Raw genomic sequence first — 19,221 nt, forward strand, 5'->3', positions numbered from 1 at the left:
TTTCACTTATTGAAATGATTTCTCCATCAAAACTTGTTGTTTCATATCCAAGAGATCTATAAAGTGAGAAGAGACAGCACGTAACACCTGCACCGGCACCTTCTTCTCTGGAGATCAAGGATCCGTCGGTGTATAAATGAAGCCAGTTTTGTGGAGGGTACCTAATATTAATTGTCTCTAAAGACAACTGTTTCATTATTTCAGTGTTTACTTCTGATTTCAGTATTTCTTGTGTTAAATTTAGATTATACTCTATATTTAATAGTGTTAAAGGGTTTGGTTTAATCTGTAAGTTTTCTTTTAAATTCGGGATATTGATTTTCTGTTTTAATTCTTGAACCATGGATATGAAACTTCATAAATTGATCAATATGGTACACTACAATCCATTCCTAATATTAATTTCTTACAATAAATAATGCGTCGTCGTTCACCAATGCTCGAAAAATACAAAACAACGAATTGTCCTCAATTCTAAATGTCAGTCCCTTACAAGAAATACTCTCCACGCCAAATTGTTTGGAACTTCAGAAAATGTGCCATTAACTGCCTATGTCTGGGACAGCAACAAAATCAGAAAATTTCTTTACTTAATCTTGTAGCTATTGCCAATGCCAATGTCTTGTAGCTATTGAAATTTTGAGCAGGGGAAGCTAACTCAAGTTGTCTTTCATGCAATATGAGAAAACGTATTACAAAAATATAGTCTTAAAATAAACAGTAGTCAATGTCAAGTCAGCAGTCGAAGATTGGTTGGAACATCGTAAGTAACACCAATAAGGCATGACCTCAAATGGTACGTAGTAAAATATGATTTCACGGTTTACACATATCTCTAACAAATAGACACGTATACGTATAACATTAGCTCACTCCCTGTCATAGTTAGAGGAATCACAATATTAACGGTCAATAGATACAGTACGTAAGTACTTCTTTTGGTTGTGTCCTTCATTGACAGCAAGGGAGTCGGTTATTTGTTTTTTAAATCGCACTTTTGTTCGTAAGTCAGTCTTGATAATAGAATTGTCCTAAAAATTCAAGTAAATTGGTGTCAGAAACTGTTATTTCACTCATTATTTATTATATCAGCCACAATGCACACTAACACTTCAACTGAACACAACTCACGAAAGGGATAACTCGGAAACTTTCAATGTAAAAGCTAGCTTCTTGCGAGCCTTGCGACTAGGGTAGTTTAGTTAGAAAGGGATGGAAAATCTGCGGGGTGGGTTACACAGAAGAATGAGTGTAAGAAACCAGTCTGCTTGGAAGCTGGTGTGTGCAGGCTTCTTGTTTACTGCTGCATCACAAATCATCCTGAGCTGCCGCATCACAATATTTAACGCATAAATATAAACTCTATTAAAATTAATAAATAATTTTCTCCATAAACTGCAGGTTTATTATGACATTATTATTAACTGGGGAAGCTGAGCTTTTTAGCTTACAATGACGCTACGCCACTGATGTCAATTAAATTATATTAAGCCAATGCATAAAAGAAGAGTGTCGAAGAATGCTGTGGCCTTTTGCAGCCAATAATGGTTTATATATGGTTTTTTCTTAAGCCATATTGTAGAGGAAAAGAACTCAGTTCTGTATTCTCTGTAGTAAGGTACACTATGAAAGACTACTGAATTAGGTAAAACATAAATGTAAGGCAGGAGATACAGGAATTCCTGGAAATTAAAATAAAATGCAGTGAATGTGAACAAATATTTAAGAAATCTTCAGAAAGAAATTTTATTAAATTCGTTAACAAAATAATTAAAAGTTCAATAAGAAAATAAAGTATTCCCAAACATACACTAAATTAGATACGACATTAATAAAATTAGTTGCTGCTATAATAATTAAAAATTAAAAATAACGGTTTATAGTCCTGCTGATTCTGGTTCTCACAACACCTCAACAACCTTGTCTCAACACAACATTGGATCACTGACCTGTAACACATAAATTTCTTTTGAATACATATTCTTGAGATCACCATTGTTTATTCACATCATCAGAAAAACAGCAGGAATGTATTAGTAAACACTTTTGCGTCACAATTACAGCCTATTTTCTTTAGTTCAGTTCAAAATGAGAATAAAATCGTTCCCCAGTTTTAATTCAATGTTGGAGTACACAGAAAATAGTAAGCAAATACACTAGCAATCTTTTCAACATCTGTTGACTGGAACTTCAGTTTTATCTAATGAAATGAAATGTAAATAAAATACTCTGTTCAATTAAATAACTGCACCATTTGTTATTGTTGTAATGGTAACAGACGGGAAATAACTTTCGTTAATGAAAACAATTGATAATTTAAAATTTACTGTATGTTATTAGTTATTCAAGAGTTAAAAATATTATATACCGAGCCAATGACATTAGGCCTTTCTGTACCATATTACATGGGACAGCATGTGGGCTATTCCATATTATGAAATCGATCAGTAAAAAACTCGCATTTTTTTATACTCTAATTTTTTCCCTATTTATACAAGGTGCCGAGGAGAGCGCATTTTCAAAAATATACTATTGAAAGTCAAATGGTTTTCTTATTATTGAGCGACAAATTTAGCGTATTTTATAAAAACAAGCCTCTTTCAGAGCTCAGAACTCTGGAACCATTTACTGCAGAACATTGAACGGGAGCTCATTTTGAAGCTGACATTTGGTAAGTTACGTTAAGAAGTAATCCTTATTTTTATTGTATACAGAGAGACAGATAATCTGATTTTACTTACTTTTAGGCTTTTTGCCAATTTGTAAAAAATGTAAAAAAAATATTGAGAAAAAACCTTGCATTATTAAGAGGTATTCGGCATTGTTTGCTTAGTGGTACGGCAATAAGTTTCGAGGGTATTAAATAGATTTTCACACGCCTGGACTTGAACGGCGCAGTACCGCACGCAATGGCCGAGAGCTGAAGATAAGCGAGCGTTGGGCGTCATTTTACTCCTGTGTTTATGAAAACCTGTGATAAAGCTAGCACAGCCATGTGCTGCTAGACGACACATCACGTGTTTGTCTCCTGGCCTTGCTTGTCTCGGCTAGCTCCCGCCTCACAGTCAGCTGGTTAGTTCACGCGCGTACTATTTATTTTCTTTATGTGATATTTTCAATACTTTCTTATCAACGTGCCATCAGTAAAAAATATGTGTTTATTTGTACTTTCAATGCGGAATCTAACTATATATTTTTAAAATATTTTTTCCTAGGCAAAGGCGTCTTATTGAGGAAAAATCTAAATTTCTCAATTTCTATAAAAAGTAAGAAAATCTGTTTATATGTCAATATAAACTTTAATTTCTCAGCATCAAAATAAACCATGATTTTGACCATTAGGTGAAAGGGTTTCGGAGCTACAACAGTTTAAAGTTGCTAATTTTATGAAAATATGATAAATTTAAATATTTTTAATTTAAACACTATGAAGTTCTGATGCCTCAAACTTTGCACAAAGCACTGTATCACAGTTGTCAACGGACAGAAAAAAGTTTCATTGTATTTAAAAATTGCAAGGTCAATTTTCTCTATATTTCGGTCGATTTGAGATGGAATAGCTCATGTGGAGTATGTTATTTGAAAAATAACACAATAATTTTACGAACATAAAAACTGTTTTATTTATGGGGATAACCTATCGCAAACTGATATCTATATAGCAGAAAATTGTCTCCTATATACAATGTTAAAAAATGCTGGTAAAATAATATTGTAAGATATACAGAAATTGAAAATCATAAATTTTCTTAATTAGTAATATGGACCATGTATCCCTCACTTTTTTTTTCTATAAAATACAAAATAAGCAGAAAATGGAAGTACAATGTACAGATACTGTATCTTCATTTATCTGACTTAGATCTTAAAATATTAAACTAGTACTTTTTTATAATTTCAAGCTACAACAATAGTATGAAATTTAGAATACTGAAGAATTGTAATTACTCTCTAAATAATACTTGTAACTTGGTTAAAGTATGCTGTAGTTGTAATACGATTCATTACATATTACAAACCAAACTTAACACAAATTTTTATCGCAACTTCTGTATCTTTGAAGTTCTCTATACATTTAATGCATACATCCTCATTTTTATATCACTGAAATATATTAAATATTGAACTATTTCTTCATTACCCTAATTTATAAGTTCCATTAAAGATTTAATTGTGTATTTACATGCCATATATAACCTTTATCTACAGATTGATTTACATGAATATTCTGACACTAGACATTTTAACACGATAATAAAACAAACAGTAGGCCTATGTATATTATTATTTGATATAAGCTGTAGGCTCCATATATACAATTATATTTAAAGCCTTACGGAAAAATAAATATAAGACAGAATTTATTATGACTGTATGAGTAAGCTAAAGTAGTAATGTATTCCCATAGAAATATACACCAGCTTAAGTTAGTTACAAAATTACTTAATATAGTAAATACCAGATCTACTGCAAATATCAAATCCACGAATATTCTAAGAAAAAGTTAATTTACATCAGATATGGGAGAAACTGTATTTCCAATAAAATGTACTATTTCTTTCAATAGGAATTTAAAAAAAAATTCACTGTGGTCATGGTTTTAATTAAAATTTCAAGAATAATTTTTATTCTGATAATTTAATCTATATAGAGAACAGGATGAATTCTGGAACTGCTCAAAGGGTGAAAGATAACGATAGTTACGATGATGATGATGAATTTAGGGCTAGGATTTTGATGAAATTGCATCTTTTTTCTAGAAAGCCAGAAACATAGCTGCTTTAGTATTTATATGTTATGGGATAAACTGAGTGTTTTAAGACATATTTGTTAGGGCATTTTTTTGCATTTTTTGCCTGTTTCAACTTATACGAGTATCTTTTGTTTTATTTGGTCATTTTTTAGGCATGTTAATTTAATTTTGGCCATAAATCCCCATTATTAATGTAAAATAATATTTATTTCCTTTCATATTTTCTTTACATATTTTGTCCATTAATACCCATTATTTTGTATGATATTTTAATCGTTTTTCTACACAAATATTGCCATTTTAACGTAGTACACCCCACGTAATGGATCAGTCCAACCACTCCTTCAATATAGACTCCTCTATACCTGCTAATTCCGGATAAGAGTGGCCTTGTGGTAGACTACATGAAAACTAAAAGTAAAGATCCATGGTGCTACAGCCCATGAAGGGCCAAGACCGACCAGCTGACTGCTGACCTCACGTCCACATGCCGAAGCAGAGGTGAACGATCATACATGGAAACTACACCAGATAAAATAATTAAAGTGTACTACTTAGAAAAAATTATGTAAAATTTAATTTAATTATTAGTCTAAATATTAAGTAGTACAAAACCTCTTTTCCTACTAAGCTAATTATGTAAGATCAATTTTTAGGGCATTTTTGTAAGATTTTTAGGTAATAAATGCATTGTTTTTAGGACATTTTTTCATGATTTATAGGTCATCAAAATCCTAGCCCTAAATCATGATGATGATGATGATGATGATTCTCCTTCTGTCTGCATGTAGCACAACATAAGGCAAGAAGGTAAGGAAGCCTTATCTCCACTTCCTTCACCAGGAATCGAACTATGGATTACCATACTTCTGACCACATACAATACCACTGTCAACAATATAAATAGGCATACATTAAATTTCTCAATAATATTATGGCAGAAATAAGTATGGAGAAATGAATGTAAAATATACTTTACTGTCAAAAAACAGTGTTTCGGAAGCAAATAATATGACAATAACAAAGTGGCAAGTTTAAGGATCATAATGGAGAATGAAAGGGAAAGAACGATGCTTCACATGACACTTGCAATCAAAAATTAAAATACTGTTATTACGCAAAATAATAATCTTGTATCAGGCAGGACAGATTGTCTTAGGCATGCATTATACATTTAAAAATGCTTGATTGTTCACAATGGCGACTCCCAGTCTCAAATTTTGACAAGGTTGACATTGAACTCATACAAAGAGATTCGTAACAACTTCTATACAAGGTATTTCAAAAGTAACACACAACTGCAATTAAAATAGAATGAGGGGATTATTTTCATAAAAAAAAATATATATTTTTTCAACTACTGTTGTGCATGTTTTGATATAACATTATCGAGTACATTTTTAAATGGCACTATATATTTTTTTAATATAATCTAAAATAGCAATTTTTTTTATTTAATATTTCATCTGTTTTATACAGAAACACTATGGTTACTATGGTAACAATTTTGTTATTGATACTTTTTTTTTCTCGCTGTTATTTATACTCGCTTTAACATCTCTGGTCATACCGCGAGTTAATCTTTGGTTGAAATCCGAAGGCCTGTGTACTATTGTTGAGACTGGTTCTATTGTTGTGAACTAGATGGCGACTGTATATATATTACTGATTTGTTATGAATATGATTTCGGTGATGAATGAGGCTGGTGATTTTCAGGGATGTTGTGGCCCTAATTTCCTGGCATTTGCCTCACGGTTGAGGAAAACCCTAAAAAACCTCAACAGGAAATTCAACCTGACCGGGAATCAAACCCGGGCCCTTTGCGTAAGAGACCAGCATGCTGACCCCTACATCACAGAGGTGGTCCGATACTTTTTATTAATCCGTGTTAAAGCAGTTAATTTTTTTAAACTAGTTATTTAACGGCACTTTATCAACTGCTATGGTTATCTAATGTCTGAATGAGATGAAAGTGATAATGCCAGCAAAATGAGTCTAAGGTCCAGCACTGAAAATTACCTGGCATTTGCTGTTAAGGATTGAGGGAAAATCCCGGAAAAAAATCCTCAATCAGGTAACTTGTCCCAACCAGAATTTGAACCCGGACCCGCTCATTTCATGGTTACACATGCTAACTATTACACCACAGTGGTGGACGTGACTAAGTTAAGAAGTAGGTACTTTTTGTATGCAATAAAATATTTTGCTTTCATTGCTTGTTTATTTAACAGTCCACTGGATGCTGAAATCCAAATAGCTCTCATATAAACAAATAAAAATTGAAGTTCTGTTCAAAATGATTATTTATCAGTCCAATGCTAGTTGTGATGTAGTGTAAGAGTAAATCAGAGCTTCAATTGTCTCAATATAGCTAAAAGAATTACTTGTATGCTCATTTTAAGCCAAATAGCTTACTACTACAATAGTGGAAAGTGACAATAAAAATTGGCGACATACTCCACGACTGCCACCTAGCGGTTCGATAAGATAACTAACATCAGCGTCCATGGCAGTTGATATGTTTTGGTAAAAACGATGTTTTTCTCTTTTTATTTCTTATGTCCTGTAATTTAAGGAAATGGCTGAAGAGGTGTTATTTGTGCCATATAAGACTGTTTTAATTACCAGATTCAAATGAACGGAAATAATTGTCAGGTTTCCCAAAAATAAGGAGTTGTAAGGACCAATAATGAGGTTATGATTGATTTGAGTATTGCAGCTAATGATAAGAGGGCTAGATAAACTCTCTCATCCATTAAGGCTATTGTTGACATTCAGTATAACATGATGGCCCATGTAAGTTGCAGTGAATTTTACAAATCTATGTGCAGTGACAAGGAATCAATGTGTCTTGACCAAGTAAAGTGAAAAGTGGAAATAAATTGTCCTGAGATGTCAGAAATACTTGAAAATAATTTTCACAAAGTTTTGTGAGAAAATCTTCATGGACTTAGAAATAAGGTAACTAATTGCTTTCTAAAACACAATATAAATGTGAAAGTTCTTAGTAATGTTTGTATGAGATTGCTGGTAGACAAGTATTTCAGTGTCCTTAAAAAAGCACATGTAAAAAAATTAAACAATTCATTTGTGACTTTCAGAGGCTACAAAAATATAAAATGAAAGAAGGTAGCACACAGCTAATATATTAAACAAATCGTTTCTTTCAAATGACTAGATAATCATTATTTTTATTTTTCTAATAATTTTTCTTCCTCCCATTTCCTTATTAAAATTCAGATTTTATTTTACAATTCATCAATTCATATAGATGACAAGGGTACAAAAACAAAAAGAAAGAGCTTTGAATTTATTTAGTTATTACGTTTCTTAAATATCAAACTAACATTTTTCTCTTTAAGTATTTGTATTTATGTATTTGTTCTCATAGCGGGTCGCTAGATGGCATTGGCGATGCTGTCGCTAACCACATGCGTGTTATTAATCATTACTTTCCACTATTGTAGTAGTAGTAAGCTATTTGTTTAAGCTCAACTTTTACTTTAAGCATGATCATATACATGACATCAACTAATGAACTCTCAGAATGAACAGAAAGCAATATTTCTAATCTAGTGCTGTATCAGTGGATTTAACTATACTGTAAGTGTACCATCATGCAATTCTAAATTTCATCTTTATCTAGTTTCTAAGGCGCTTACAAGCCTTACAGAACTGTGGACTAAATTCATATCTGAGTGTTTTAGGTAACACATATTAAGTAAACATCAACAGATTGAATAAAATTATATGTATGATTTACCCAAGGAATCTATTTTCTAGAAATACCACAACACGATTTTATGACGACGTTTTTGCGCATTTCTACTGTTTTATGTTACAAATTAATAACAATTGAATCAGCATGGTGAAAAAATTGAATGTAGTAAATTTTTAAAGATAGCAAAAATTTATTCTTCTGTATATTATAGCTAAACCCATCATAATGAGTTTTTTTAGGCCATCTTAAGTGTGGTGAAATATATTACAAAACATTATAATGTAATCGTTGCTATCTTCTCCACTTGGTGCATATGAGTTTTAATTAAAATCTTAACAGACAATCTATTTGATACCATTTTTCACAAAACTTGAAATACACGTCTTGTATAAATATACAAGAATCCACTTTAAATATAATTATTTCATGTGAAAGTGACCCTTTGTATTTTTAAAAATCTTAGAAAAAAAAGTTTGCATTTGTAAATATAATGATGGAAGACTAAGAAATATGAAATTGGCATTTTTAACTCCAAATTCTATATGTTTAGCAAAGCTTTTATATGGAGAAATAGTTCGTAGTTTGATATTTTTTTTATACAGAAGCATAAATTCTGTTATCCTTTCTAAGAACACAAATGAAAGACATTGTATGTGATGAGGCAATAGTAGCGACCGTAGTGGTTAGCAACTATCTATGGATGCATATTCCCTACGTATTGAGCTTCGTGTAAACTGTGATGTGCCTCTGCACATATTTAACGAGACAAAATATTATCAGCAGGCAATTTTCTGTAACTTGGCAGCTTATTGCATGTAGAAATGGAAATATTTGAAGGAAAGTGTGTTTCTAAGCAGACCTACGATAATTCATCAGTCGAAGGGATCCCTCATAGAAATGTAACATATATTTAAGGGTATATGTACATGAACGACCACAAATATTATCAGAAAATGCAGGCTCTAAATTTATAAAATTTTATAAGAAAACGAACTCTCAATTGGACAAAAATTACAAGGTACCACAACAAGACTTATTAGAACTGAAATATCTGATAAAAGTATAAAGAAGGTTACTAATAATATTTTTCAAACCAGTTTTATCAAACTACGAAAAAAACAAACAAACAAACAAACAAATTCTGCAGTTACATCATTTGGTAACCATAACATTGTTATGGTCTCTCTGACATCTTTAATATTTTTCCTGCATGTAATAAACACTTATTTCTGAAAAGTAGACTACTCTCAGACATGTAGAGTTGTTTATTTTAATACATTAATTTTTTTATTTGTCCTATATAAAATGTGGTGACAGGATTTTTTCTCGTTGCCAAACTTCCAGAACGGCCCGAGGTTCACTCAGCCTTCTATAAAAATTGAGTAGCGGGTCTTTCCCGGGGGGTAAAAGGTGGTCAGAGCATGGTGCCGACCACACCACCTCATTCTAGTGCCGAGGTCATGGAAAGCATGGGGCTCTACCTCCATGCCCCCCAAGTGCCTTCATGGCATGTGACGGGGATACCTTTACCTTTCTACCTATATAAAATATATTAAAATTTACATAATGTTTCGGGACCTAATTTTTCTATTTTCAAAGAAATGGGCATTATTTTAGTCTACCTTTTGCATAAATGCATGTTAAATCAGTATACAAAATTTCATAATTCTATCTCTAATGGTTGTGAAGTTATGAAATAATATATGTGAAAATTGTCAAATTATGGAAAATTTAATTTAAAGTAAAAAGTGAATTCTAAAAAATATTATTAGTAACATTTTTATACTTTTATACTTTTATAAGTCTAGTTGTGGTATCTTGTAATTTTTGTCCAATTGTGAGTTCATTTCCTTATAACATTTTAGAAATTTAGAGCCTGCATTTTCTGATAATATTTGTGGTCGTTCACGTACATATACCCTTAAGAACATGAACTTAGAGCTTTTACAGCATTGAGAGAGGCTGCTACTTGTACAAGAAAATGGTGGACAAATACATTTACGATGACATTATGGAAATGAATACTGCATTAAAAATCCCATTTTTTGTATAATAAGACACTGTCAGAATATTTAAGATTGTACAGAAAATGTTAAAGATAATGAGCAACTAAAATTATCTCGTAAACCACCTGGTTTTATTTATAAATATTGTATGGTTTAATTTGATATAATTAATTCTGCACAAATTCAACACACACTTTTATTGTGGGAAATTCTAAAAGGAAAGTATTTAAAAGTCCGCACATAACAGAATTAAATAGGCAGACAGTATTCAGGCTACAATATATCGACTGACTTCAGAGGGTATCTGAAAATTTATTCTGGAGGTGTCAGCTGCACCTAGACGTGTGAAGAACATCTTCAGAATCTCATGTCAAGGTAAGTTTGTGTGTTTTACATTAATTCTTTAATGCTCACATACTGTACCTTCACTTCATGATTATATCCTACAGTACCTTGAATGCTTCCTAACCATCATGTCTGCTAACAAAATTCAGTAATGCAGTCTGTTATTACATTGGGGACACTACATTAATTCTTAGGTTAAAAAAAATAATTCAAGCTAATTTCGAGTAAAGTAACATACTGTACAGTTTTATCCTTAATGGCTTTGAGTGATGTACTATTGTTACTAAAAAGTTTTACATTTAATATGGACATACGAGGCATGTTCTTAAAGTACGTTCAGTTTTCAATTATAGCCGTCGCATCGCTGCAATCGTTATTTTGCGCATGCGTGTTTTCTTCTTCAGTCCTCAGGCAAGCTGTGCATGCAGTTTCAGAGCTTCAGTCCGTGTGTGTGTGGTTAGTTGTGATCAGTTGAAATGTTTAAAGTGATCGAGCACCCAGCCGACTGAGAGATGCGGTCTGTTATCCGTTTCTTGAATGCGAGAAACATCAAACCAGCTGACATTCATCGTCAACTTTGTGAGGTGTATGGTGATGATGCCATTAGTGATGGAATGGTCAGGAGATGGGCTAGGAAGTTCAACGAGGGCCGCGTCTCTGTGTATGACGAGCAGGGTACTGGTCAGCCATCCCTGATCAATGACGATTTCGTGCATGCTGTCGATGAAAAAATTCATGAGGGCAGGAGGTTCACAATTTCTTCGCTTTCCTTGAATTTTCCACAAATGTCGCGGTGTGTTCTCTACAAAATTGTGACTGATTACGATATCGAAAATTGTGCTCACGATGGGTACCCAAGATGCTCACCGAGGAACACAAAACCAAACGAGCTTCCAGTGCATTGAGCTTTCTCACACGTTAGTGAGCAAGGCGATGAGTTTCTTGACCATATCGTGACAGGTGACGAGACTTGGGTGTCTCACATGACACCTGAATCGAAGCAGCAGTCCATGGAATGGAGGCACACAGCATCGCCAAGGAAAAAGAGATTCAAACAAACCATGTCACCACGCAAGATCATGTGCACTGTTTTTTGGGACAGAAAAGGAGTCCTACTCATTGAATTCTTGCCTCGGGGTGAAACCATTAATAGAGAAACCTATTGCCAGACCTTGAAGAAGCTCCATCGCGCAATTCAGAACAAGAGACGTGGGATGCTGACCGGCGGAGTTGTGTTGCTTCATGACAACGCTCGGCCACACACAGCTCGTGACACCCAAAATCTCATCTCGAAATTAGGCTGGGAACAAATTGACCATCCTCCCTACAGCCCGGATTTGGCTCCGAGTGACTTTCATCTCTTCCTGCACCTCAAGAAGTTCCTCGGTGGTCAATGTTTTGATGGCGATGATGAAGTGAAAATACAGACGTGGACAAATTATTAGCAAATTTGGACATTTTTATTATATATTTTTACAAAATATGATTCTTCAATTTAGACTACAGTTGACATCTTTGCATATTACCAAATTATTAGAAAAATGGAAGATTTGTATTGTATATTTTTACAAAATTTGACTCTTCAATTTAGACTACAATAGATATTTTTGCATATTTACAAATTATTAGCAAAAGGGAAGATTTTTTTGTATATTCTTTTACAAAATTCGACTCTTCAATTTGGACTACAGGTGACATTTTGGATATTTCCAAATTATTAGCAAAACTGAATATTTTTATTATATATTTTTACAACATTTGACTCTTCACTTTAAACTGCAGTTGACATTTTTGCATATTTACAAAATATTAGCAAAATTGAAGATTTTATTATATATCGTTTACAAAATTTGACTCTTCGATTTAGAATAGCCTATATTTTTGCATATTTATATCTACTGTAATTATAGAAATATGCAAAATTGTCAGCTGTAGTCTAAATTGAAAAATCAAATTTTGTAAATGGAATTATCATAAAAATCGTCAATTTTGTTAATAATTTGTCCACGTCTGTAGCAGTGCGGGAGTGGTTCGCATTGCATGAGGGGATAAAAGACTTGTGCCACGACTCGATAAATGCCTCAATAATGGTGGAGATTATGTTGAGAAGTAATTGAAGTGTGGGGAATACAATGCAACAAAAAAAATGGTTTGTAAATATCTTCCTGTTTACTTGCTACACCCTTTTGGAACTTACTTTAAGAACACACCTCGTATTTTAGATAAGTTCACTCGTAAATGTTGAGTACAAATAAAATACATTCAGTAATTTACGAGGAAAGGTTGTACATGGATCGATATCATACTAAAGACTATAATATATCAGTTATTGTAAATGCTTTATTTCTGTGAAAATAGTGAGAGTAGCATCATACTAAATAAAAAAGAAAGAACACAAAAGGAATGCGGAAAACAAAGTAGCACTAAAAATACTTGTATCAATATTGTATCTTCTAAAATTTAGTAATTTTAAGTGTTTTTTTTTATCTATGTGTTATTTATTTTTGCACGTAGCTACTGCATTCTTTACGAACAATTCACAGAAATAGCACAATTTTCATAGTCGATCCTTCTATACACATTAGAATTGGAAAGCAACATTGTGTACAGCAGTTGTAAATGCAATGAGAAGAGAGAAGACAGCGACCATGATAACCACTAACCTTTTTTAAGAACTTGTATCTAAAATATCTACGAAACATCATACATGAAATTCTTCCTTTAAATTGTAGGTAAATACAAATATCGTCATTTGGTACTATTATACAAGCAATGGCAAGGTGAAGAGGGTGAAAACCAATAATAAAAAAAAATCAGTCATGTTAATACCCGTATCATATAAAAATTCTTTGGATACGAATTTTTAAATTATGATTTTGAGTATTCTGTTGAAACACCATCTTAAATTATTCTAGCTATCTTGTTCCTTATCCAACTGAGACATCAGAGTCTAGAGTCTCAATACAACAGTTTTGTTTTTCAAAATGTAGTAAAGTGATACAATCTGGTTTTGTTAGAAAATAAAAAAAGGACCAAGACCTATAAAATAACGTGTATCGAAGAGAAGCCTTTTAAGTGATTGATAGCTGTCATGTGTTACATTATCAAGATAAGTTTAAATGGAATGCTATTATCTTACACGGTACATCCCAATTTATCAGTAGCTATCACAACCAAGCAATACTTGACAGTTAAATATAAGAACTACACTATCATTCTGATTTTAAGTATTCTAATATTATGAAATATGCACAAGACATGAATATGGCATGCTTCAGCAGAAATTTTGAAGAATGCAGGCAGCACACAATATTAGCATACTACTGACGCTAAATTCAACATGATTATATATTAAAATACGTTGGAATATTATGAAATTGTACTATATTTTTATATAAAACATGCGAAGTACCTATTAATAAATTCGAGAGGCCAGTGAACTTCATTTTGGCCGTAAAGACTTCAAAGAAATTATTTAAAACTTATACAAAATTTATATAAAAAGAATTTTGAGTGCCTATTTACTATTCATGTAAATTAACTCAAGAAAAGTATTAAATTCATTCCTGACAAAAAAAATGATGTATGCTAATTACAATGACTAATGAACAAGCTTTTGTATTATTATACTGCACCAAAACATTTTGATTTTGTTTCAGTAATGACGAATATAATTTTTTAAATAATCAAATTAGATAAACCTTTATAACATAACAAGGATTTTAAAAACCGATTGTGATTAAATAATTGATGACGCAGGTGATACAACAATTTTTTAAGTCTAGTATGGTAAGTTTACTGTACTTTTTAAAAGAAATGAAGGAACATTAATGAATGGCCGACATTCCTATCAGTCTCAGGAAGATGTTACTCTCCCTAACAAGGAAATTATTTAACATTGTCTTAACTTTTGAATTTCACCTAAATGCTAGCAATCCAATTATTTCCAATGTTAATAATACATGAAAATCATAAGGTAACAGTATGTTGGCAGTCTCAAAGAGAGCATTACAAATTATCTGAACCATGAATAATAATATACTCAATCGTTCATTCATTAGACCCTAAAAAACTGTTTACTGAACCAACTCAGATTAGGGTTGCCAACTAGCCGGTATTTCACCAGCACGGTCAGAAATTTTGGTGGATTTCAACATAAGACCAGTGATCGGTATCAATCCCTTACCAGCACTGCTTGTGCCCGGTAATTTTATTAAATGAATTTGAGAACTTGTGACAATAGCTTTTATCAAATATGCTAAAAGGGATTTTTTTTCTCTATTTCGTGGGACATTTTAACTTTAATTTTGAGCAGCTAAAGATAATGTGAGAATTTTCAAGTATTCTTCAGCCTAAATACTCTATGGTTGTACCACAGTCTACTAGGATACAGTCACGAAGCTTGAGTTTTGAGGGTGCTAGAAACAAAAGACTGTGCCAGTACTATTTTGCATTGCATGTAATGAGGCGATATTAGCGATCCTAGTGGTGAGCAACTATCTAATGTACGCATATTTACTATGTATTGAGCTTCGTGACTGTATATTCTAGACTTTGGTTGTACACCAAAAGTGGAATAAATTTTAAGTATTAGACAAAATCTAAGGCTGCAGCTACAGGTAGATGAAGATATACTCTAGGATGAACTGTGCTTGTTAAATGCTGTGGTTTCTTTCTTTGTGAAAGATGAACATTTGAAAAGTTTTATAAAATACTGTAAATATTTTCAGGATAAGGATGTCTCAGAGAAATCTCCACAAATAAGATTGGTAGTTCAACACGTGTTTGTTATTCCTGCAAGCAATTCTTTCGTGGAGTGTGAATAATGTGAGGAATGATTTAAGTGTGGAAATAGTAAAAGCTGAAGTTTGTACCAGGGAAAATCTTAAATTTAGCTGTGTATAATTTTTATCATTTTATAGCAGAAGGAAAAGAAGTTCTTAAGGCTATGATATTAAGCTCCAAATACAATTAAAAAGTGCATTTTAGAACACTGAAGCAAGATTGTTACTGAAATTATTATTATTATTATTATTATTTTGCTCATATCATATAGCAGATTCTGTATTTAGTTTATAATAATAATAATATTAGAAGAGTTTGCGGGAAAAATGATGAATGTCACAGTTTTCTTAAGGTTGATGTCATTATCTAATTCAATGGATTACTGCGAAATGTAATGTTGTTCTTACGAAAAATGGTAAAAAGGAGAATTATCACCACGAATACAGTAATCCTTTCCTTTATTATCTATAGAAACAGCACTACATTTTGCACTTATAGACTCAATTAGATCATTATTTAATCCTTAACAGAAATGTGACATTCATCATTTTTCCCGCAAGCTCTTCTAAACATCTAAACTTGCGTGTATAGGCCTAAAATGGCCGGTAATTTTATTTACCACAGTTGGCAACCCTAACGCAGAGATAAAAGCTCTTAACCTAAAAATTAGCTAGGTAATATTCATTTAGACAAAAAATTAGTTACTTTATAGGCTTTGTTTGATAACTTATCAGTAAAATATGAATTCACAGAATCATTCAAGAATGAAAACAACTGTAAGCTGTTAGTGCCATGAAATATGATGCATGCTATTAAATTATTCTACTATATAGTATGTTATTCAGTTAACACAACCTCTATTATATATAACAATCACAAACAAGAACTCGCACTAGTTAGAATTGTTACTGTTACAGTCTTGCATTCGGTATCAAACACAACAGCTTATAGCACGTAATGCTTTAGCATTAATGTGGCAAACTAGTGGTGCTAGTTAGTCAATGTGTGGGAGGTTAATGACTGCCCCTTACGGCAGCCAATCCAGACATCACATGGAGATGGCACTGCGTCTCACAGCGGCACTCAGCAAAGGATCGGGATCTGGTTCTTCTGTTATGACATTCACCTTAACCCACTCTCTGTTGGCATTAGATTTCTTGAGCGCGTCAATCACTGCCTGCACATAGAGCCCATCTTCGAAAGTCGCAGCCAGTGCAACGGGTTCTTTCACCCAACCGCGTTTGTCCTCCACAGGAAGGAAGGCCTCTCTTAAAGCACCAATCATTTTGAATAATCCTTTCATGTAGGGACGTGGAATGGCACTAGCAGCAGTGGAGTTTATAGCCCCACCGCGTTGCAGATCTTCGACATCAAGATATATTACGTCGTCTTTAGAAGAATTTGACTTCCGTCCGTAAAGATCTCCTCCACGAACCATCAAATGTCCAGCCTGTCCACAAATGAGAACCTCTTGACTAAATGAGCCAGGGAGGTGATTATTTAAAGTTGCAGTAACCAGAGCTCCACCACTCATTTCCATTTGAAAAGTACAGAAGTCTGGACTAGATATGTGGCGGATTCCATTTACACGTTCGGTAGTCTTAGTAAACGTTCTTATAACTCCGTGCACTCTTACTGCACGCTGAGACGTTAAATGCGATACCAAGTCTATTACATGGCTTCCAACCAGAGTTAAAACACCACCACCCATAGTGTCGTCACACAACCAGTCATAGGAATCGTGTAGTAAGCTTCCCATTTGAACACGGACATCGCAAACAGTTATTTCACCTTCTTGCCCGAGATATCCTTCTGCAATAGCTCTGCGCATCTGTCCAAAGGCAGGAAGAAATCTAAGACTATGGTTCACAATAGAAATTAAAGATGGATAATACTGGGATGCTCTAACCATTTTCAGTGCCTCTCCTTGACAAAGGCCAGCTGGTTTGTCACAGAGTACATGCTTACCGATGCCCAGTGCTTTGACTGCAATCTGGGCATGTAAATTCGGTGAACAGATAATAAATATAAGATCCACATCTTTCCTTAACAGAACATCATCAATCTTATTGGTATGAAATGGAATTTCAAGTTCTTTTGCCACTTCCTCCGCTGCACTTAATGTTCGGCCCCATATTGCTTCTACTTTGAAACCTTTTTCACGCAAAAATGGAACTATAACTTTTACAACATTCCCTGTTCCAAATACACCAATTCCTGGAAGCATTATTGTTACAAGCACTCTAACCTTAAACACGAACAAAACAACTCATGACTACGACGTTTCATTACGGAGAATATTACTCACTCATTAAAACATTAACCTCCACAACCTTAATATCACTTTCACACATCTTCTCCTACGAAAACCCTAATATTTCGTACGTTTAAACCAATTCCAAGCAGATGACAAACTGACAATTCGCTTATATGCGCCATACTTGATAACTTCCGGTCACTTGTTTAGATTACCGAAAATTCGTAGGAGTAACTCATATGAGCATCTAGAAATGTGAAGGAGAATACATGTAATTTATATCAATGCTGCTGTATACAAAATATTATTACTATGATAAATACATCAGTATTATACAGTCTTGTATAGTCGTTTCCAGTGTACAGGAATACAGTATATTTGACATTATATGACAGGGAGGTATCTTGTAATTTGGCAACAGGGACACAGACGCGAAGCGAGCATCAAGTCGGCCGTGACTGGTGAAATTTCGTCCATTACCGATAGGTGCGCTGTAGCGACACATGTCTATAGACATCTGTATAATATTTATTATAATAATACAATTGAGAAAGAATACATACGAGTATAACAAATAAGAGAACTTCGCTAATTCATGACATATTTTCTCTTACAACGTCTTAGATTTACACAGACTACAAACGATCGCAAATACTGTAACACATTATGAAATACATATCCTACTCTTGCATACATATTGTTTTACATAATTATTATGATAAAAGCCGTCAATTGTGATGATAATAGTATTTACTGTCCCTTAATTCAGTTTATTCCAGTTATGGCTCATCTTGCATCCATTATGCAGAATTTCTATTGTTCCTTTTTTGCCTGTTTTCTCGGTTTCCTCTAGTAGTCTCCGTACGCTCTGGTAGATGGCAGCAGCTTTCAGTTCTGGACAGTACTTATTTCCTTATGACTTATGCAACGAGTTAGAAAGAAATTAATGTCTTTCTAACCCGTTGCTTTTAAGAAACCCGGAGGTTCATTGCCGCCCTCACATAAGCCCGCAATCGGTCCCTATCCTGAGCAAGATTAATATAGTCTCTACAATCATATCTCACCTCCAACACATCCATTTTAATATTATTATCCTCTCATCTACGTCTCGGCCTCCCCAAATGTCTTTTGCCCTCTAGTCTCCCAATTAACACACTATACGCATTTTTGGCTTCCCCCATAAGTGCTACACGCCCTGCCCATCTCAAACGTCTCCATTTAATGTTCCTAATTATGTCAGGTGAGGAATACAATGCGTGCAGTTCTGCGTTGTGTAACTTTCTCCATTCTCCTGTAACTTCATCCCTCTTAGCCCCAAATATTTTCCTAAGCACCTTATTCTCAAACACCTTT

The 19,221-nt window shown here is 33.4% G+C and overlaps 1 protein-coding gene across 1 annotated transcript; it reads right to left on the minus strand.

Moving 5' to 3' along the window:
- Positions 1 to 1,721: 1,721 nt before the first annotated feature.
- On the minus strand, positions 1,722 to 18,080 carry LOC138703820 (glucose-fructose oxidoreductase domain-containing protein 1). The gene is made up of 2 exons (XM_069832026.1): positions 16,738 to 18,080; positions 1,722 to 1,949 (listed from the first exon to the last, which is right to left on the minus strand). The coding sequence occupies exons 1-2, from the start codon at positions 17,836 to 17,838 to the stop codon at positions 1,926 to 1,928; spliced, it is 1,125 nt and encodes a 374-aa protein (XP_069688127.1). The 5' UTR covers positions 17,839 to 18,080; the 3' UTR covers positions 1,722 to 1,925.
- Positions 18,081 to 19,221: the final 1,141 nt, after the last annotated feature.

The sequence above is a fragment of the Periplaneta americana genome, chromosome 7, assembly GCF_040183065.1.
Source record: "Periplaneta americana isolate PAMFEO1 chromosome 7, P.americana_PAMFEO1_priV1, whole genome shotgun sequence".
Classification (NCBI taxonomy): Eukaryota; Metazoa; Arthropoda; class Insecta; order Blattodea; family Blattidae; genus Periplaneta; species Periplaneta americana.